Genomic DNA, 20,784 nt, shown 5'->3' with positions numbered 1-20,784 from the left:
GTCATTATTCGTATTCTAGTTGTACATGAAACGTATCTTCGTTCTCAAAGCGCATCAAAACATATCCCACAAGTTCGGGAAAAGCTCATCAATAATCGGAACCTCTGACGACATCATCAACTGTTGAAACTCAGGCACAGTCGCTGAGGGACTGTCCGCCGTCATCAACTTCTCTACAACTTCGGCGTACTGCGCTAAGCAGAGATCTCCAAGGTCCCAACCAGACTTCTGCTGGTGCGACTGCAATGAATCAATCAGATTATTCGCCAGCCTCAAAGACGCACTTTGAGCCAGACCGGCCGCCGTGTTTTCTGTTTCTAGTGCGCATCGCAGTAGGAACGTGATCGCCGACGTGAACGCGAACGCGCTGACGGGCAACCAAAAGTCGCTGAGGTGGATCTCTTCCAACTCCTGGACGAGAAGAACGATCTCCTCGACAGCCCGGCGAACCTGGATGTACCGGTTCGTTAGTGCGTCGCCGAGGGCTGCATCCTCTTGCTTCTCAATGTCGAGCTCAATTCTTCTGCGGAGAAGCTTGGTCGACAGATAAGCTAGCCGCAGGTTTGCCGCGCCGGGGATGTGTAGGTTGTTGCCGCGGGTGATGATCCGTCTCACGTCGTCGCTCAGAGAATCTTCCCATTGGCCGAGACTGAGTTCTAGTCCGAGAGAGGTCTGGCCGTTATCTTGGTCACGGTCCTGGTTAAGATCGTACACGAACTCGAGGTACTTGTCGAGGACGCCTGTCAGGGTAACAAGAGCTATGAAAACTGACGCAGCTCCGTTCTGCGCATCACTTGCATCTTTGCTTGTGAGAAACTCCAGTGTGGGATCTGGAACATCATACTGGAAGCGTTTGATTTGAGGCGGTGTGCCGTAAGCCAGACTTAGCCTGTAAAACATCGTATCAGCCATTGATCATCAGTACCTTGTTTAGAGAAAGTCTCACCATTTGTCATGAACCACCAAGGCCCACCATATCTTCATTCTCAAACACTTCTCAGGGATAGAGATATTCCAGTCGGTTGGATCGCGATTGAGACCCAAAGACTGTGCCAATGAAACTGCTGCACCAAGTTGGATCTCATTCATGATCATGGATGTGGTTGGCCTGCCGCCAACGTTGAGAATGATGGCGATAATCGTAGAGATACCAGGTGAAATGTGCAGCTCCGAAAAGAGCGTCTCGGTTGCTTGGTTCCATATGAACCGGGAATCAGGGCAATATTCCGATGGCAAGTCTGGACAATTCTTCCAAAAGATCATCGAGTGAGCATAGAGAACTGACAACAAGGCCGGTGATATCCTGTCTCTAGCGGTTTGAAACTGGTGCTTGAAGGACACTTCATCTAGAAGCGGAAAGCAGATGTTGACTTTTTGGAAGTATCTACGCCACAGCCGTTAGCATTGTGGTATGATGTTTAACCCATGACAAAGACATGCTTTGCCAAGAATCCTCTGATGTGGGGACGAGCTTCCATCGTCCAGCCCCCAATATCAACAGGGGTTGCTCTCCTGGCCTGCGAAAAAAGAAACGTCTTCAACTTACAGATCAATAAGTGTCGATGTCCAAGGCTCTAGCATCTTCTCCACAATCTGATACTTCTGCAACGGCGCCGTTTGCCGGGGCGAGAGACCGAAAGGCCGCTTCCGGACTGCCGTGAAGATAACAGGCTTCCGAATCCCACCGGACAAGTCCATTGATGAACGCGGCGTTTGTCCCACTTGCGATCCCGGCCTTGGCTTGACCACCCTAATCATCCTTTCATGAATGCTTGGTTCCGAGCTCAGGTAATCTGCGAGCACCTGTGTGTCGTTTGTAACCGCCGGACCAATGATATGCGAATTGTCTTCATCTTCGGGACTGTCCAAAGCCAGCATTAAGTGCGGATTATGCGGACTCAGCACAGCTTTGGGACCCGGTGCTGATGTCGTGCTCGTCGGTGGAGACGTAGAGGTGGTCCTCACATGTATGCTGCTCTGGGGTGCCTTAGCTGCTGCGACAGCGAGAGGTTCCCTTCGACATGGCGTGTTGGACTGGGGGCTCCGGTACGATTTCTGGACTTTCCCGGGGTTCAACGGCGCGCGCCCAGCGCTTCGAGGTGACGGCGGAAATTCGCAGTCAGTGCCGTAGACATGGCACATTTGACACGTCGAAGAGCTGATCCCCTCCTGCTGCTGGCATCGCGACTTGCGGCGCCGGCACTGCAAGCATGCTGGGCGCAGATGGGACCGGTACGGCCGGGGCGTCGGTTGGTCTCCTGATGCTGTAGACATTCTGCCCTTCCAGTGTCTGAGTTGTCCGTGTCTGAGCTCTGTTCTGTGGTTGCGGAGTCCGGATATCGGCTGATGACTCGGGCAAAGGTTGGGTGGGAGTTGCGTCGTTGATATTTCCCCGCGGAAAGCTCCACAACCATTATCATGGCTTAATCCCGATCAAAGACGCTAGTGCTCATATCTCTGTTAGTCAACGCGCAAGCTGATAAGGCGGAGGTTCACCGAGATGACTCCACTCTGTCGTTTCCAGCAACAGATTCAGGACTTCGGCGGTCAAATCTGGACTCCGGGGCCATTCGGTTTACCGATGCCGCACAGTGCCCACGGTAACTCCACCCGCTCTCCACGTTAATGAACCCAGCGGCATGTAGGCCCCATCCCGACGCGGGGAAGCGTTTTGCAGTCCTCGGTTCCTTATCAAGTCATGGATCCTGTTACTGGGATAGGACGCTGGCTTGGCTGGGAGTTATCGCCTGACATGTTATCTGCAGCCTATGCCATCTGGGACCGAAGTCTTCAGTAGTCAGCGCCTATCGGCATGTATCTTATCGAGTTGGTCAACGAGTCGTAGGCGCTATCAGAGCCACCACCGGGTGTCATTTACCCCTTGTAATGACAATGAATAAAAAGACCATCGCAACCTGGCAGTTTTCCGCTGCGGAAAAGTGTCGACAACTCGCCCTTGTCCGAGAGCTCAACAACTCCAACAACATTGCTGCATCTTGCCATTTGCAACCAACACTAGCAATAATAGCAACTCCCTTTCACTAGGCCGAGTTGCACCCACTTCATTCAATCGCGTGCTCGGGCACATCATCTCTAGGAGTAAGGAACGACCCGCCAGGCTGGTCAGACTTCCCCAGACTCCACAATGGCCATCGAATCGTCGATAAACGAAGGGCAGCCGAAGCCCAAGGACCCTGAAATTGCGGAGAAGGCACCATCCATCGCGGCTAGTGTCGGCGAGGAGCTCAAGACCGGTCAAGTCGAGCTCCTCGATGAGGCCGAGGTTTTCCTGCAGCAGAATGGCATCCCCCACTCCCGGCTCAAGGAGCTGCTTGAGGATGAGGCCGCTCAGAAGAAGCTTGTTCGACACATCGACCTGACCCTTCTTCCCTTGCTTATGGGAACAGTAAGTTCACTTGTATTACGTACTGCTTTGCACAGTCAACTAATCATCCCTCAGTACTTCTTGCAATACATCGACAAGCAGGCACTAAGCTACGGCGCCGTCTTCGACCTCTTCGAGACAACAAACACATCTCAGAGCCAGTACTCGTGGCTTGCCAGCATCTTCTACTTCGCGTACCTTCTCGCTGAATGGCCGGCCAGCTACCTCGCTCAGCACTTCCCTACTGGCACCGTCGTCAGCGTCTTCGTCACTTGCTGGGGCATTGTTCTGACATGCACCGCCGCATCTCACAGTTTTGCCGGCCTCGCGGTCTGCCGATTTCTGTTGGGCATGTTTGAGGCTGTCATTACGCCAGCTTTCATGCTTGTAACTAGCATGTGGTACACTCGAAAGGAGGCACCTGTGCGAGCCGGAGCATTTTACTGCTTCAATGGCATCGGTTCCATGGTCGGTGGCATCTTGTTCTACGGCGTTGGCCAGGCCGATGGGTGGGATGTCTGGAGAATCATCTTCATCATTTGCGGTGGTATGACCGTCATCTGGGGCGTTGTCCTGTTCTTCTTCCTCCCCAACAACATTCTCACCGCCAAGCGCTACACGGTGGAGCAAAAGGCTCTGCTGATTGCTCGGAGCCAGAGCAACAAAACCGGTGTCTTCAGCAGCAAGATCAAGCCGGCACAGATCAAGGAGGCCTTCAAGGATATCCAGATCTGGTTGTTGTTCTTCTACACACTACTCAACGAAATTGTCAACGGAGGTATTGCCAACTTCGGAAAACTGATCGTCAAGGGCTTTACCAAGGATGCTCTCTTGACTACTGCCTATGGTATTCCTTATGGTGCTTGGGTCGCCTTCTTCATTTTCACCGGACCTTTCTGTGCATCGAAGTTCAAGAATTTCCGCACAATTGTCATGATGACCTGGGTATTGCCCACACTCATTGCTGTTTCCCTCTTCTTGAAGCTGGACAGAGGCAACAAGAACGGCCTGTTGATGGCCTACTACATCGTAAGTTAATCAAGGATTATAATATGAAACTATTGGCTAAGCCTTTGAAACAGAGCCCTTCCTTCGTCGGCGCCCTCGTCGTTGCCCTGCAGATGCCGGCTGCTAACGTTGCAGGATACACGAAGCGTGTCACATCCACTGCTTTCGTCTTTCTGGCATACTGTGTAGGAAACATCATCGGACCCCAGGCCTTCCTTGCGTCAGAAGCCCCTATCTACGGCACTGGCTGCAAGGTTATCATGGGGTGCACTGCCGGTCAGGTCATTATTGCTATTGCGATTCGCATCCTGTTGAAGCGTCGCAACGCAAAGCGAGATGCCGAGGCGGCGGCCAGTGGACATGATGCCGCGGAGGAGGATGACGAGGTCTTGATGGATTTGACGGACTTCGAGAACAGGAAGTTCAGGTACTCCTACTAGAGATCTGACAACATGAGTTTGATAGCAAGCGACTTTGATACTTGATAATAACCAATGCCGTGGGCATGCAACCATTCCAACATTGCATCAATTTCAGCGTTTGAGTGTTCACTCAGGGGCACTGCTGCGACTGAATGATGCCCGACTTCGCAAGAGAGTCCCGACTATATCGTATACGAAATTAACAAAAAGACTCGCATTCAGCTCAGATTGACATGAGCCACTATGCTCAACAACATGTAGCTTAGCCAAGCTTGGTCCAAAATTCACTGATGAGGCCCGCAACTTCCGGGACTCTTTCTCTAACTACACCGTGTCCAACCTGGGGAACAACAGAAACGTTCGTGAACCCAAGCTCAGTAAGCTGGCTTTCGCTGCACAGATCATCCAGTCCGCCCAAGACTGCAAGCGTAGGGATATTCGTCTCGACCGCTTTGGCAAACGCAGCGTCGTTGTCCAAGACATGGCCGTCTCTGAAGATCGCGATTACAGAAGCGGTATGACCGGGATGCTCACGCATTTGCCACTCTCTCACTGCCTCAGCAACAACTTCTCCCTTGGCCACCCTGTCCTTCCAGTCTGCAGGTACAACCAACTCGCCACCTTCGAGAAATCCCAGCACAAATTCCCGAGCGCCAGCCTCATCGGTATTATCCTCGCTCAAATATTGCTGTTCCTCTGCTGTGAAGTTGGCAGCATGAAGGAGACCAGCCGGCGCAACGAGAGTGAAACTTTGCACTCGTGTCGCTCTTGATGCAGTATAGCCAGCCGTCAATGAGGCGCCGAAGGAGAAGCCCACAATGTGTGCGGAGGGCCAACCCAGATGATCCAGCAGATCATCAATAAGCTGGTGAAACAGGCTCGCTTCATGCGGAACAACAGGTGTGTCGCTCAGTCCGTGACCCCAGAGGTCAACCAGTACGAAATGCGAACGCGGGAACGATCCATGAAGGCTGCGGGCGAGCGGAAGCATGCCAAGGGCCGGAGTTTGCACGCCGTGAATGAATAGGACTCGCTCGGGCGTAGATGAGCCCTCGCTATCTGATGAAGGAGGCATCTCATAGTAGGCGGCTTTACCAGTGGCAGTCTTCAAGAACTTTCCCGGTGGTAGGAGCGCACCGAAAGTCTCCGTAAAGGCCGACTCAGAGGGACCCTGTATCGGGGCTTTCGAGGTGGCGGTCGCCCCACCTGGGCGAGGAAGAACGAGAAATTCGGAGCTGTTGGACATGTTGAGTTGGGGATGTGTGATGAATGGTAATTGTGGCTCCAGTCGTGATGCGGCTTTTCTGGTGTTGAAAACAAAGGCTCTGGATGTCAGCGCTAGGGCGTAGAGGTGGAGACGCTGAGACTCTTATCGGCGGGATCCACACCTTCACTGAGGTAAGGTACGCATTGAAGCATCCTTGACAAAGGCATACTTTCCCTTAAGTAGCACCGTCTGAAGCTAGAAGCAATTCAATACGCAAAGAAAGAGTACAACCTCAGACTGTCTAAGAGAAAGAAGCTGCCCATCCCTTCAATACTGGGAACGCATCGGAAGGAGACCCGGACAAGGAAAGGCGGAGATGTGGGGCCGACTAATTGAGTGCCGGGAGAATTAAACACTACACGTCGTCGAAGCAAACAAATTTGAAGGCAACCACTATGATTGGACATTATATACATCGAAGAAGAATCAGGTGGTGGGCCGCGGAGTCTCTGGAGCGGCGATCATGACCTCGATGCAGTACGAGTGGCCATCTTTCCAGCCCCCACAGCTGTTGACCGAGGGGTTCTACACACGTTCTGGGTCAGAGGATATTTTGGCCGTGGTCAGCCGGCTTGACGCACCCATTTGGCAAAGTCTGCCATTGTCAGCCCACTCCACTAGACCGCAAACTCGCAGGGAAGTCCTTCGTCTGCATCCCACCACCAGCTGCAGTTTGGGTCGGTGTTGGGATCGAATATCAGTCTCGGGCTCGGGCTGCTGCCTCGCCGCTGGAGGGGGAAGCTGGCTGAGCTCCCGAGAGTACCGAGGACGCCAGTAACGACGCTGAGAATGAAAAATCGGTTGGATATTTTGTGGAAAGAATGATGCGGTTTACAGACAACGAATGAGAGACAAAGGTGAGAGCTGTGTCTTGTCTGATCAATACTTCATTGAAGGACGAGCACTGAAAACATCCCCTTTATGAGACTTCAGTGCTTTTATTTGGCGTCATGACAAACCCATCACATTTTCGCTCTTATTGATGCGAGGTTCAAAAATTCTTTTCAACCAACATTGCCAGTAGCCTCTTCTTCCGACACCTCGGGCTCAATTATCGCAACACCCAATACCTGCAGAGTAGTAACATGCGGAGGCCAGAGCAATGCAGAAGCGAAATTAGACTTGAATATAAGGTGCCCCAGACTAGGCCTGGTCAGGAAGACAGCCTGGGGTAGCGGGGCCAGCCAAGAATTGGTGGTCAGTCACACTCGTCACCAAGGGTCTCGTGAAAACTTATCCTTCAAGGGGCGGACTTTTACTTCCAACAGACTTATTCGATGCATGAGATTAACGTGACATTTTGATCACATCGGCAAGAAGTAGTGCGATGCAAGATCCGTGACCAGGTATCAATGTATATGCCAGTCTTGGGTTCGCTTGTCTTCCAACCGGGCGACATTTCCCCTGTGAGTTTCAATCGCAACCGATTTACCCGCCGCCAAATTGAAGCAATCATGGTTACGTGGGTCGCCTTCTTTGCCGCAGGTAGGTATAATTACACAACTGTCGGCTTTCAGTTGGCCACGGCCACACTTAACCCCAAATTCTCACAGCTTCCCATCAAGGTCTCCTGCAAGGCCGAGACGGGTTCGAATCGACCAGCAATGCGCCTGATTCACCCCAAATACGTCGTCTCAGCTCTGATTTTGCTGTCGCGTCTCCTGGCCATTTGCGCCGCTTCGCCAGCTGATGTCGAGGTCGACTTAGTGTTCCCGGTGGCCAACGAGACGTACAAGCACATTTGGCCTTTTCCGATCATCTTCGCAGTCAGAAATGCCTCGCAGCTGTGGCAGGAGAATGACGAGATCGCGCTCTTTGTAATTCATTGGACCATCGACGGATACCCAGACGAAACTGACTTTAGAAACAGCGGACGGCATTTTGGAACAGAGAAGTGGGAGAACCTCGCGAAGCCTTGTCCTCACCCAGAAGACGGCGTTCATATGGTCTTCGGAAGCCCCAACAGCAAAATGATCAACGGCACGGAGAGGGTTTTCTTACTGGATTACACTACAGTGTTGATTAACCCCTGCCCTCCAAACAGTTCCGTGCGTCCGAGGCCAGTCTATGCCTCGGAGCAGATCACATTTTATTTGGACCTCGAATCGACTCGGCTGCCCGATTTCGCCCACATGGCGTCTTCCTGCCCCGTTCTCATCACCAACTTCGAGTTCGACGGCCTTAGAAACTCCTTAGGGGAGCGGTGCATGAAAATGGCTCCCACACGCGAGGCGGATCCTTGCGGGCTGCAGCAGAACGAAGAAGACATGGAGAACCGCACCAGGACGGCTATGCTTGAGTTCGCAGGCTGTCCAAAGGGGACGTGGCCTGACCCGGAAGACATGCTGGGCCCTCAGTTCTGCAATGCCCCTAAAAGCTCGGCTAGTGGTAGGGACCTCAGTGGAAAAGTGTTGGTCTTGTCAGTTTTTGCGTGGATCCTTGCAATAGGGAGCATGTGATAGCTATGGGATCGCAGGCCTAAGTTATTACCCTTGGTAGCGCTCAGGGAGAAGGTTGCGCAGCCAAGCAGGACCCTTCTTCAAACTTCGGGCGCTGCAGCGTGCATTTATTGGCAAACTTCATGCCAAATGGTTGCAGTGCATGGTTAGAGCCAGCCCTCCCAGTGATGACGACAGCATCGAACCAAATTGACTGTCTATGTTTGACGACGGCAGTGAATTCATAACGAGAGGAGCACAATGATTACCATGGGCCACAATGGACCACCATCTCGCCACTCACTTCACCACTGAGAGCCAAACAACCTTTATTGCTAACTGTAGGCTTCAAGATCCTGAGCGAAATGAATTCAGTTCTGGTAGTCAATTTGGTTCTCGGACATGAGTATGAGCTACAACTGATGCTGTAACTTCAAGGTCGAAGGCCTACCTGTTAAGTCCACATCATGGAAGACGTCTTTGAAAGCTAAGCTACATGTATGTTATGTCACGATGTCATGTCCACTTCCAAGATCCGATTCAATTCAGTGGAGTCTTTGTTATGTTGTGCAAAATACCGCTATGGTACAACAGAGGATGGGCAAGAACGCTCTGGGCAGGCCGAGAGCCAATCAAGTGGCAACAGGCTGAACCGAATTTGTTCTGAGAATTTCACTCCAAGTTCACAATGAATGCTCCTCTCAGATCGAAATCTTAGGTCCTGTTTAGCGGGGAATCGGCGCAACATGGAGAAATCACGTATAATCAGCCCGACTCGGACAACGTGGACGTGGACTTCGGACTCTCGTGTTGGTTTCTGTTCGTGTTTTCATCTTCAAAGTGGAAACAGAGGTGACTCTTAATTTTCATTTTCATATCCACCAGAATGAATCATGCGCCCCGGACTTACGGGTTTATCTGCAAGCTAATCCCACCGAGGGAGTACGTGCTTCAGAGCAACCCCACAACACTCAATGAGAGCATGGATTTGGTCTGAGGCATCAAAAGGATCACAGCAGTTACAAAATATAGTTCAGTAATCATGAAAAACATGGCGTCGCGAGCTGGTCTTGAAACATGCACTGAAAGTAGACATCCGACCGACTTACTAATATGGACCCGAAAACTAATTCCGCCGAGATATATGTTGTCCATCTTCAATACCTTAAATGTCCAATGATCCGGGCACGAGTTCCGAGAGTCTGATTCACTTATATAAACTTGGCTCGCACATTGAACCAATCACACAAATTTCCAACACGACATTACCAGACGCTTTCTCGGCATTTACTACTTTCCATCTTTGAAAATGACTTCCTTGGTCCCCAAAACCGACTCCTCTACTAAAACCGACGACTCTGCACTTCACGATGGCGGGGACACCATACACTGCAACGATCTCAGATGGCTGCCTCTAGCGCCCAAGGTCTGGATCAAGCTAGTGACTCCCGAAACAGGCTCTTATACTGTTATCGTCCGCGCGGAGAAGGGAGGAGTTCTTCCTCGGCATCGACACATCGAAAGCGCGGAGATCTATGTCATTCGAGGCGACGGCAAGCACCCTCAAACGGGACATTTCGCACAGGGAGACTATGTATCTGAGAGGAAGGGCGCGGTCCATGACCCGCTTGTGTTCGAGGATGAGGTGGAGATGTTGATGATGAGCAATGGCCCCTCGGCTTTCATTGATGATGAGGGTCGTGAATTGTTTTTGATGGATGTTTCCATGCTTCAACACCTGGCAGATTCGACTTCCGAAGAGTCGTAATTGGGTGGAGACTTGAACATGTCGTGAACGAGTCTTCGATTGGCAGTGGAACTCAGCCTGGACGTTTAGGTAAGAGCTTCTTCTAAGCATGTAGTTGAACGCGACTGAACACCAGCTGGAACAGGAAAGCGGGCGTCTGGTATGTGCTGATGACAATGGGAATACAACTCTAAGTCTATTTTCGGAAGCATGGCGGGCCAAGGCACCCATGTCTGACGTCTATGATTGAGAAAAAGTCCCAAAACTCCAAATAGTCTATCGCTAGATCGCTGAATGCAAGGTAACGCTCATCATCTAAAGCTTCGAAATTCCAAATCCATCTCTCTTTGAGCGTCCGAGCAATCCTCTGTTGAGCTCCTTCAGGCTGGCGGTGCCCATCAACGCCATGGTTCTATGAAGCTCTCGCTCAAGGATGTGGAGCACTCCCTCAACACCCTTCTGACCGTCCCATGCCAAGCCCCAAAGAGCAGTGCGTCCGATGAGACATAGATCAGCGCCAAGAGCCAGCGCCTTGAAGACGTCGCTTCCTCGAGTGATGCCTCCATCGAAGATGACGGGTATCCTGCCCCTCACCGCATCAACAACCTCGGGTAGTGCCTCAAGGGTCGCCGGGACGTCATCCAGCTGGCGACCACCGTGGTTCGAAACGACAACTCCATCGCAACCAGCCTCCACGGCCCGTTGAGCATCCTCAGCCGTGATGATGCCCTTGACAAGAATCTTCATCTTCGTTTGCGACTTGAGCCAAGGGATGACCTCGTTCCATTCCAGACTGGCATCGACAAGCGAGCCGTGGTATTCCTCCACGATCTTGTTGTACTCGGCCGCCGTCTCCGCGCGCAGGAGCATGTTGGCTCTGGAAATGGCGCCGACCTTCCGCGACTCCATGTTCGCCATTGACAGACCAGCCGGGAGGGTCAAGGGCGTCTTGCGCTCCTGCAGACGGTTTCCGAGGACGACGGTGTCGACGGTGAGGACAAGCGCTTCGTAGCCAGCGTTTTCGGCACGCTTGATCAGGCCTGAGGTGAGCTCACGGTTGCCGAGGAAGTAGAGCTGGAACCACGGCTTCGGGTACTCGGGGCCGCGGTCGGGGAGAACTTTCGCGACATCTTCGAGAGAGGTAGTGGCGTTGCTGGAGAGAGTGAGGTTGGTTCCGAGATTTGAGGCGGCGCGGGCGACGTCGAGCTCGCCTTCGCCGCCAACGAGTCGTTGGTATGCGCTCGGCGCGATCGCGATCGGGATGTCGTAGCGTTTGCCGAAGATCGTTGTTGAGGTATCGATTTTAGAGACATTTCGGAGTGTTTGGGGACGGAGGAGGAGCCTGCAAGACAGATCAGTCAATTGAATGAGACGGAGTGAGGAGATATTCTTACTCTCTGTACACAGCTTGATTGCGCTCACGGGTGTGCTCGTCGTCGGCGCCGGTGGTGTAGTAATCCCATACTGGCTTTGGCAGACGCGCCTTGGCGATCTCGTACGCGTCGGCGACGGTCACTACCTTCGGAGGAACTTCTTTGATAGTCATGTTGAATAGGTTGTGGTGAAAGAAAGTGAGTGGTAAATTAAAATCGGGTGGATTGTGGCGGAGACCTAGTATTTGTTTATCGGGCCAGGGGTAAGCACTTGTTGTAAGCACTGGCACAATTGACGATGTTGGTTCCCACGATGTTCCGAAATTCGGCGTCGCGAGATACGGGCCACCCTGACTTCTATGGCATCATCATCGTGAACGAGCGGACCTCCGACTCGCCGGGCCGTGTCAGCTCGGCGGTTCGGTGTCAACGTTGCCGATGTCGGAGCCGTGCACCTTTTTTGGTCGGCGCCTCTCGGTGTGTACCGTGGTACGCCGTACATAATCGCCGGTAATTACTCAAACAGGCATTCCCATCATTTCCTCCCGCGTCCAGTATTTCCTCATATTCTCCGCGCCCAGCATTTCGACTTCCAGGTCCAGATGCAGTAAAAGGACATGGCCCCAAGGCTCCATTTTGCTCCTCAGTATCGCAAGGTCCAGCTTGGTTTTGCGCGATCGACATTTTTCTAGATATTGCTGCAAGTCTTCGAGGCCATGATGTATCTCCCGGTGCTGTTCCAGCAGATGTGCATTGTCACCCCTAAATTCAGGCATCTTCTGCGCCAGCATTGGAAATAGAGATCTCTCTTCGATATTGTGGTGGTTCGTCAGACGGTAACAGAAAAACAGACCTTCCCTGACAATCTGTTCATCCGTCAATTTTGGCGCGCCGTCGACAGGGGGTGTTGTGGAATCTTGAAGACGCTTCCAGGTTCGACGAAAGTGGTTGTGCTGTACAGAAACTACGTCAGAATTACTTGAGAGGTCGCTGAAGACCAGGGATCGCTGAAATCAGCCTCCCCAACAAAAGAACTCACGAAGGTCTGCATCATATTGGACAAACGGTTGTAAATGTCGAACTCCGATGGCTCCAGTGGCTCGTTAGTGGGCTCCATTTCTCCAGAGTCAGTGCGTGTTGCGGTGAGTGCTCCCACGGGGCCCCGTGATTCTGGTGTAAGCTGTCGATGGGGTTGGGTTCAAGAGAGTGCGAACCCTAGGTTGAGTCTGAACTGGCAATCGCTTGCTTATGATACTGGCAACAGATACATCGGTTCTCGTTGCATTTTCTCGCCTGAAGAGGTTGTGACGTCTCTTGCTCAATCATGAATGCTTTCAAAGAACAAGTCAGTCGTAGGAAGAGGTGCTAGGGTGAAGTAATCCATGGATGTGGCTGGAGTATCCCCGCAACGGGGCTTTTTGCTGGGTAATCAGCGCCAATTGGTGGGTAATCAAGTCCCTAGAACATTTCTAATACACTCCACTGTTACCAAGCACCATCCAGACGGCATTCTTATTATCAACATCTCAGCATGCAAAACTGGCTGATATTCAATCGTCAAATACACAGTATGGTAAAAGCGGCATGACTCAAAGGATTTGATGTCTTACTCCATCCTGTAAATTTTCGTCGATTAGCTAGCTACTGGCACAGCTAGGGCTGTCTAGTTGGACCCAGCGAGCACACTATCGAATGCTCACAACCAAGTAAGTATTGTTCGTTCGCGAACTTGAGATAGATGCCGCAAAAGTATTCGCTTACGATACAAAATCTAGAATTTACTGTTCGTTCCAAAATATCAGCTGTTCAAGTGAAAGACATAATTCCACGAATTTTCGCCAATGATTTAGGATAATACTACTCAAATTACCAAACATAAAACAAAACACATCTATGCCCTCTATTTCCTTACACTGCCTTTAAGCTACACTAATAATCACAAAAGAAAGTGAGTTATAAGCCGTCTTTGATTTTTTCAGGGTCGGGCTCGAGAATGAATAAGGTACTGAACGCATGCTCATTCCGCTTGGGGGTCCTGGACAGACAGGTCAATCTCTTCCTTGCGTCTGCGTACGGAGACCTTGACGGTAGAGTCCGATTCACAAGTGAACCCATACTCCATGTACTTTGGCGTCTGATTCTCCGCAAACTCAAAGTCGTACTTGAGGAGAAAATGAGCCAGAATAACCTTGGCTTCGTTTCCGGCAAAGAAGCGGCCGGGGCAAGAGTGCATGCCGTGTCCGAAGCCCATGTGGCTTGTGCTGGTGCTCACGAGCTGGCTCACGGCATCGTTGGGGCCACCGCGCTCCTTGAAGTATCTGTAGCCGTCAAAGTCGAGGGGGTTGGAGTAGACCTTGGGATCCCACATGCGTTCAGCGGAGACGACGATGGAAGCTCCGCGGGCGAGGAAAGTTCCGTCGGGAAGCTGGATGTCTTCGACTGTCTTCCGATTCATTCCCACTGTTCAAAGTAAGTCAATTGTCTTCCAACATACAGATTTGTGATTTTTTGATGTTAGGAGACTTACCGATCTGGTTGGGCTTTAGACGCTGGCTCTCCTTCAGAACGCTGTCCATCAACTTCATGTTGTGAAGAGAAGTCTTCTTCCAGCCTCCTTCGCCAATGACGCGAATAACCTCTTCTCTCAGTGGCTGAATCAGCTCAGGGTGCTGCAAAATGTCGTACATCGCTTGACAAACGAGATCGGCAGTGGTGTGCACGGCAACGCTGGCCAGCATGAGCTGACCAACGGCCGGATTGTACTTCTGTCCCTTAGCCATCTCCTCAAACCATGTAATACCATCCAGGTACTCGACGGACGGTGATTCCTCCTTGCGTCTCTTGATCTCAGCAAAGACGTGCTTCTCGGCGTCTCTGATGTATGCACGGAGGAGTCGAGTTCTGGGGAGAAACCAGGCGACAATAGGTCGGAGAAATTCAGGCCACTTGCGCATATCCTGCATGGCAAAGACGCTCGTCTCGACGTAGTTGATGACAGTGTGAAGCCATTCGTCGTTTCTGCCAAGGCGCTCACCAACGAAGATGCGACCAGAGAGTCTAGAGACGACATCAAGGACGACTTCCTTGAGAACCAGATCGTGGGGGTCTGGAAAGATTGGTCAGGGCATCTGCAGCCAGGAGCGCAGTGGACGCTTAAACTTACCTTTCGAGTCGGTGAGAGTGTTCTTGATAACCATGTCCGCTTCCTGTGAGAGAATACTGGTGATTTTACCTGTTGCAAAAGTCATGTATTAGTCTCACTCCAGTCTCCATCACAGTATTTGAATTACAGGGAGAGGAAGTACCCAGGGTCTTTGTTAGCCTTAGCTTAACTACATTCTGAAGTCTCTCAGCCGGGTCGCAGGCTTCCTTGTAAGGCTCAAAGCCAGAGTAATGAGCTTGGAAGTCCTACAAATCCCGTGTAAGCTAGTAGTCACAAAGTGTGAGGAGTGGGGTTCAAATCGACTTACGTCGGCAAGACCTTGTGTGAAACTGAAGCGCTTGTCGTTGCGGATCTCCTGGCCAACATCGGGAGGTAGAATGATAACATCGCCAACGTCACCCAACACGCGAAAAGGTTTTCCCAGCAGACTATTGGCTGAAAGATACATCAAGTTCCGAGCATTGAGGATGATCTCCTGCGCAGCTCTAGCCGAAGACCATTCAAAAGGCTTCTTGGGGTTGAGGTACGGAAGCTTGGTCGTACGGTCCCTCATAAGAAACAGGGACAAAATGGCGACAGTCGCGCATGATGCCACCACGTACCACGAGGACGTGGAAGGGTCCTGGCGGTCGGTGACTGCGTTGTCGAAAGATGTCGTGTTAAAGACGTCCATGCTGAAATCAGGTGGATTCGCGGTGGAGAGAAGCTGACTTTGTAATCTGAATGATTGGAATATTCGTCTGTTGATTCAAACTTCCAACGGGAATTTTCACATATACTCGTGTTCTTTCGGCGGGCGGCGGACTTTGGTTGTCCGTGGCCCCGCGGTCAGCTCCGTCACCGCCTCACCGGGGCAGTGGTGTTCGGCCGATGTCCACACTGAAACGGCCCAGCAGTCGTGTCAACTGAATAATCCATCCAGCGGCTGTCTGAGGGATGAACCAATGAGCTTGACGCGAATGGTTCAACCGGAGTTTGCGGAGGGCGTCCGCGAGGGGAACCGTTCCATCCCACCGGGCCATCATGCAGATCACCCTTGCTGCCAAGTGCCGGAACCTTAATTGTGACCGTGTATTCGTTCTAGAAATCAATTGCTGCCAAGCTCATTGGGCGAATTGTGTCGGTTTCGTATCAATCTTGAAAGTGGGGGTTCATCTCTTGCCGCCGGCGGGATAGCGTACCCGCGTCGTGATGCTCAAGAGGAGTCGTTCACGTCAGAGCCTTGGCAATGTCCGCTGCGTGGTGAATCCACAGACTCGCAGAATTGGTTCAGATCCAGAAAACTCGAATTTGAAGATCACGGAGTTTTCCTGCATGTACGTCCGCTCACCGAACGCAACGCCAATACATGTATGTATATATCAAGGTTCACGCCAGTGCAAGCCGAGAGCCCATCAGAAATTACCGGGAGAAAGGATTCTATATTATTTGGCCATGTACCAACCACTAGCCTCTGACATGTAGCCGACAAGGTCTATAAACATCAATTTCGAGAGGACCACAACGCCCTTAGATCTTGACCAGATGCATTTGTATCACTGGCCACGTCAGATAGTACGGGTGCATCTTACCCCTCTTCGTACAACTGACGTTCAAATCCAATCAAACATTGGCTGTGTCTTCTTACATGTCAGCAAATAGACAATGTGAGACTATTTACGTGTTTTTAGGAGTCTCCCGAGCAACAATCGGCCTTTGATATGAATATAGTCTCAGCCCTAAGTGCAGCTGAACAGCCACAGGCAAGATTGACGTCAGTGGCTGTGAGCTAGGCATTCGACGACCCCGACCCCGAATGCTCAACACTCAAGCTACCATTCACAACTGCCCTACGGAAATCTGTAGATGTGGTGTGAATTGGTGGGACAGAGATGTTCGGGGCAACATCATAGTCTTACACCTCACTCAACTGGAACTTGTTAACAGCGGTGAGTCACAAACAGCGAAGAAACCGCACCAATCCGAAGTATATCAGAGTTGCAAGTGTATGTTCTACTTCAAGCGAGGAACGCCACAAGTCTGTTGCTAGGCACTGTTCGGCCTCAGATAACGCCGCTTCCCTTCATGCTGACTGGCGATGCCTGCCTTCCCATGCAAGGGGCTCCAGAACGCGGGGTAATTATGCTCCAAAGCCTGCCATTTAACTAGCAGCCTGCAACCTCGATCTCTATTTTCCCTTCGAAATTATCCGCCAACGATCTCTTCATGACTGTTTTCTTCCAGTCCTCCTCTAAGACTCTAATTCCGTTAATCATATTGAGTACGACCACCGTCAGGCCGCCCAACATGGTCACCACAAGAAGCAAGAAAGCGGAGGATGCACAGCAGCAACAGCCGGAGAATGATGCATCTCAGCAACAGCCAAGTCTACGTCTGTATCGAGGCAATTGCCATTGCGGATCCTTCGTTTACGAAGCTGAGTTACCGGAGATCAAGTCGGCGATGGAATGCAACTGTAGCATCTGCCACAAGAAAGGGTACCTCTGGGTCTTTCCCACAGAAGGCAGCAAGTTCGATATTGTCAAAGGCGACAAGGACGCTCTTTCGAAATACACCTTCGGCGCGAAGAAGCTTGCTCACAAGGTACAGATTGGCGACGAATGTAAGAAGACAACACACACTGACATTGATTTTGCAGTTCTGTCCCATTTGTGCCACGCCTGTTATGGGGGAGTTCATTGGAGGGAACGGGAGAGCCTTCAACGTGAGTGATATTTTCGTCTTGACACTGCATCTGTGCACGATGAAGTACTGACCCAGGTTTTGTCTGCAGATTCGTACGATTCAAGGCATCGACGTGTTTGAGTTGGAGAAGCAACCGTGAGCCTTTCTCATGAAGCAAATGTCTTGGGAAGATATGTTCTAGGATGACTCCATTTGGCTGATCAGCTTCTTTCTAGGTATGATGGTGCCGCCCTCGGAGACAAATATGAATCTCCTGAGCACAGCGGGCCGCTGCCTCCTGCCATCGACGGCAGCAAGCTCTACACTGGCTCTTGTCATTGCGGCGCAGTTACCCTAGCTTTCATGAGTGAGCCGCTGGATGGAACAAATGACAACGAAACAGCCGAGTGCAACTGCAGTATTTGTGTGAGAGTCAGTCAAAGGTTTTCTTTGGCGGTGTTAGTTTGGACGCTGACGGAAACCCAACAGAATGCCTACCGATGGATCTACCCGAAGAAGGAACGAGTAGTCCTCCACGCCAGCGAACCCTCCAACATCGGCCGATACAGCTTCTCGCGTCACGTCCTCAACAAGACATTCTGCAAGATATGCGGTGTGTGCATGACTAACGAGTACAAACATCTCTCCGATGAGGAGCGAAAGGCTGTCGGAGCAGTGCCAGCCGATGGATTTGGCGAGCGCATAAAGGCTGGACACCCGGTGAATCTACGTGTCCTGCCCGACGTGGACTTGAAGAAGATGAAGCCCCCAGTCTTGAAGGATGGTGCCAACAAGATCTCGCCGCCTTACAAGAACCCTTAGGTGCGAGACTTGGCATTCTGATGGCCGAGCTCAGCTCTATATCACGTTCATTTAATCTGTAAAGGCAACAGACGGTCTCAGAGACTTGAGACTCGTCGCATCTGCTAGAAAAGAAAGCAATATTGAATACTTCTAGCAGTATTTCATCGTACTACGACCTGGATCCGCCCCAAGTTGTTTACCCGAGCAAATTGGGAAGATGAGTTTCCTTCACGTTGAGCAGTAATCTTGACTACACACAGATACGTGCCGGCGATATCATAAACAAATGGAACAACCAGGTCAACGATTTCGTTAGGTTCGCCAAATGGCATGCTTTCGAACGTCTTGCCTCCTAGAAAATCCCACTCAACAGCGACGATTTTGCCAGCCCCAACAGGTGCTACCGCCCGCATAATGAAATTTACCTCGGTACCCCTTTGAATGTTTCCAATAAGCGACGAATTCATGGAAAGCTCGACAATGGGCTGGATACCATGCCGCTCGTCCGCTTCGCCAGAAGGAATAACCTGGCTATTCTGAACTTGATAACTCGTCGATGCTGGTGGTTGAATACCGTCCTCAACCCAGGCACAAAGACTGCGCATCGCATGCTCGTACATCCCAGTGTAGTCTACAATGAAGTCTTTCAGATTCTCCGCGACAGGCTCGAAGAAGTGATCGGCGCGCTCATTGTACCACAGCCTGAAGTTGTCATCGAATCTGGAACCGAGAGTCCTTTGTACCTGAGACTTGTACCAATCTGCATGCCATGGGAAGGCGTCGCTATCAAGCAGGTTGTCCACTATGATCATCTTCCCAGTGATGTTGCCGCCATAGATGCAACCGCCACATGCGCCCTTGGCTACTTCGGCAGCGGCTTGTACGGCTCGCTGGGGATACACAGGAGCTCCGTCGGGTCCAATGAACTGATCAAATCCGTAGAAACCGGGTCGACTCGGGATTTGATGGCGATGGTACGTGTGCATTGCAATGAACCAGCCGTTATCGACGCGGATTCGCCGATCCTGGATCAGATTGCTCAATAAGATGTCCGGATTGTCCTTGGTCACCATTATGGACTTGGTAGAGGGGTTCCAGGTTCCGGTCAAGGCACCGATCTTGGACGAACAGCCCATACCGAGGAGGGTGAATTCCAGGCCATCAAAATTGACAATATTTTCAGGGACTCCCTCTAGTGTAATGTTGAAAGCAAAGTCGTCATCATCGCTGATTGCAATGACCTCTTGGATTATCGCGGTGACGTTGGCAAAATTGGAATGAAGCACGTCGGATAGAGTGGAATTATCAGTCCCCAGATATCCTGGTTTGCTCCAGTAGTCGTCCGCGTAAGAAGGGTCGAGGTTTTTGACCGAGCTCAACAGAACTTTCAGCATTCGGCTGCTCGCGAGGCCGCTGAAGTGTTCCCAGGCTTCTATCGGAACGCCCGAAAGCGTCGCCTCCATGAACACAGATGCTTCGGTCTCGCTGAGATTCGGCATGGCCTTTTCCACATCTCCGCTCCTAATTGACTCAATGATATGTGATGACTTGTTCCTAAGCACTGCCGAGGCCAAGTTGCGTACCGCATGGTTCAACGGAATAGAGACTGGCGTCGCCACCACAATGGGTACCGCTCCGTCCCAGACACCAGCAGTGTTCTCCATCGCACCGATCGTCATGTACGAGCCTCCACTGCCGCCATATATGTAACCATAGACATGTTCCGGGACCGAGCGATAGTAGTTGGCCAAGATGGACCAAGAGAATTTCGCCGCGGCGGCGTCGGCACGATATCCCGAAGTGCCAGAGACTTGAATGAGATAGGCACCACTGTCCAAAGCAAAGCCAATCCGCCGGTCTATGGCCGTAGAGTTCTGGTCCGGGTAGACGTAGCTGAAGAAACGACCCTGCCACCGTGTCTCCGGGGGAAGGTAAAAGTTGAAATCGACGTCGGTGCCTTCGAAATGTCCAGAGATCCGCCGATGGGGAGAGGGTAGGGTCATGTTCTCGTCTATGTCAATGACCGCCGTAGAGTACATCGGATCGAAGCAGTTTTGGGTAACCAAGTATGGTCCGGTGGTATTCGCTCCGATGCACTCTGCTCTGTTTGGGTGGGGAGACTGTGCGGTGACGGCGACGAACAGAACGGGCCTGGAAGATCTTGTCAGTTATCGTATTCCATCTGCTTTTCTATGGAAGAGGCGCGTCAGACGTGGCAGGAAGGTTGATTTACCAGAAAAGCATCAATGCATGGTCGACCGAGTTTCTGACAGCAGAGCGCCGGAACTTCATGGTTGCGTGAACGGATAGAAACTTCACAGCCGTCCTTTCTCGAGAGGCAACAGACTTGATACATAATGAGCTTCTAAACTGGCGAGAGGTCTTGATTTAAGGTTTTATATACACAAGCCTTTCGCCAAGCATACCCGCAAGGGGTGGAGAGGTACTACGTAGACTTTCTTTTGAGGACGAAGCAGATCGTCATCTCAACAATGTCTGCTGTCCGATTGAGT

The 20,784-nt window shown here is 51.5% G+C and overlaps 7 protein-coding genes across 7 annotated transcripts; 2 read left to right on the top strand and 5 right to left on the bottom strand.

The window, feature by feature from the left end:
- Positions 1-54: 54 nt before the first annotated feature.
- Positions 55-1,698, bottom strand: COL26b_012004 (uncharacterized protein; the record flags this gene model as incomplete). The annotated part of the gene is made up of 3 exons (XM_053184657.1): positions 55-889; positions 1,286-1,384; positions 1,547-1,698. 3 exons carry the CDS (start codon positions 1,696-1,698, stop codon positions 55-57), a joined length of 1,086 nt encoding a protein of 361 aa, XP_053031401.1.
- A 1,447-nt stretch (positions 1,699-3,145) lies between these two features.
- On the top strand, positions 3,146-4,833 carry COL26b_012003 (uncharacterized protein; the record flags this gene model as incomplete). Its single annotated transcript, XM_053184656.1, has 3 exons — positions 3,146-3,406; positions 3,461-4,414; positions 4,468-4,833. 3 exons carry the CDS (start codon positions 3,146-3,148, stop codon positions 4,831-4,833), a joined length of 1,581 nt encoding a protein of 526 aa, XP_053031400.1.
- Positions 4,834-5,077: 244 nt separating this feature from the next.
- COL26b_012002 (uncharacterized protein) lies at positions 5,078-6,061 on the bottom strand (the record flags this gene model as incomplete). The annotated part of the gene is made up of 1 exon (XM_053184655.1): positions 5,078-6,061. The coding sequence occupies one exon, from the start codon at positions 6,059-6,061 to the stop codon at positions 5,078-5,080; it is 984 nt and encodes a 327-aa protein (XP_053031399.1).
- A 4,521-nt stretch (positions 6,062-10,582) lies between these two features.
- COL26b_012001 (uncharacterized protein) lies at positions 10,583-11,813 on the bottom strand (the record flags this gene model as incomplete). Its single annotated transcript, XM_053184654.1, has 2 exons — positions 10,583-11,609; positions 11,662-11,813. The coding sequence occupies 2 exons, from the start codon at positions 11,811-11,813 to the stop codon at positions 10,583-10,585; spliced, it is 1,179 nt and encodes a 392-aa protein (XP_053031398.1).
- A 1,844-nt stretch (positions 11,814-13,657) lies between these two features.
- Positions 13,658-15,476, bottom strand: COL26b_012000 (uncharacterized protein; the record flags this gene model as incomplete). Its single annotated transcript, XM_053184653.1, has 5 exons — positions 13,658-14,100; positions 14,168-14,746; positions 14,804-14,872; positions 14,931-15,048; positions 15,111-15,476. 5 exons carry the CDS (start codon positions 15,474-15,476, stop codon positions 13,658-13,660), a joined length of 1,575 nt encoding a protein of 524 aa, XP_053031397.1.
- Positions 15,477-17,089: 1,613 nt separating this feature from the next.
- Positions 17,090-18,289, top strand: COL26b_011999 (uncharacterized protein; the record flags this gene model as incomplete). The annotated part of the gene is made up of 4 exons (XM_053184652.1): positions 17,090-17,405; positions 17,593-17,623; positions 17,704-17,899; positions 17,957-18,289. The coding sequence occupies 4 exons, from the start codon at positions 17,090-17,092 to the stop codon at positions 18,287-18,289; spliced, it is 876 nt and encodes a 291-aa protein (XP_053031396.1).
- A 143-nt stretch (positions 18,290-18,432) lies between these two features.
- Positions 18,433-20,310, bottom strand: COL26b_011998 (uncharacterized protein; the record flags this gene model as incomplete). Its single annotated transcript, XM_053184651.1, has 1 exon — positions 18,433-20,310. One exon carries the CDS (start codon positions 20,308-20,310, stop codon positions 18,433-18,435), a length of 1,878 nt encoding a protein of 625 aa, XP_053031395.1.
- Positions 20,311-20,784: the final 474 nt, after the last annotated feature.

This window comes from Colletotrichum chrysophilum, assembly GCF_026319265.1.
Source record: "Colletotrichum chrysophilum strain AFK26 chromosome Unknown scaffold_159, whole genome shotgun sequence".
Lineage (NCBI taxonomy): Eukaryota > Fungi > Ascomycota > Sordariomycetes > Glomerellales > Glomerellaceae > Colletotrichum > Colletotrichum chrysophilum.
This window is presented reverse-complemented; position numbering and strand designations above follow the sequence as displayed.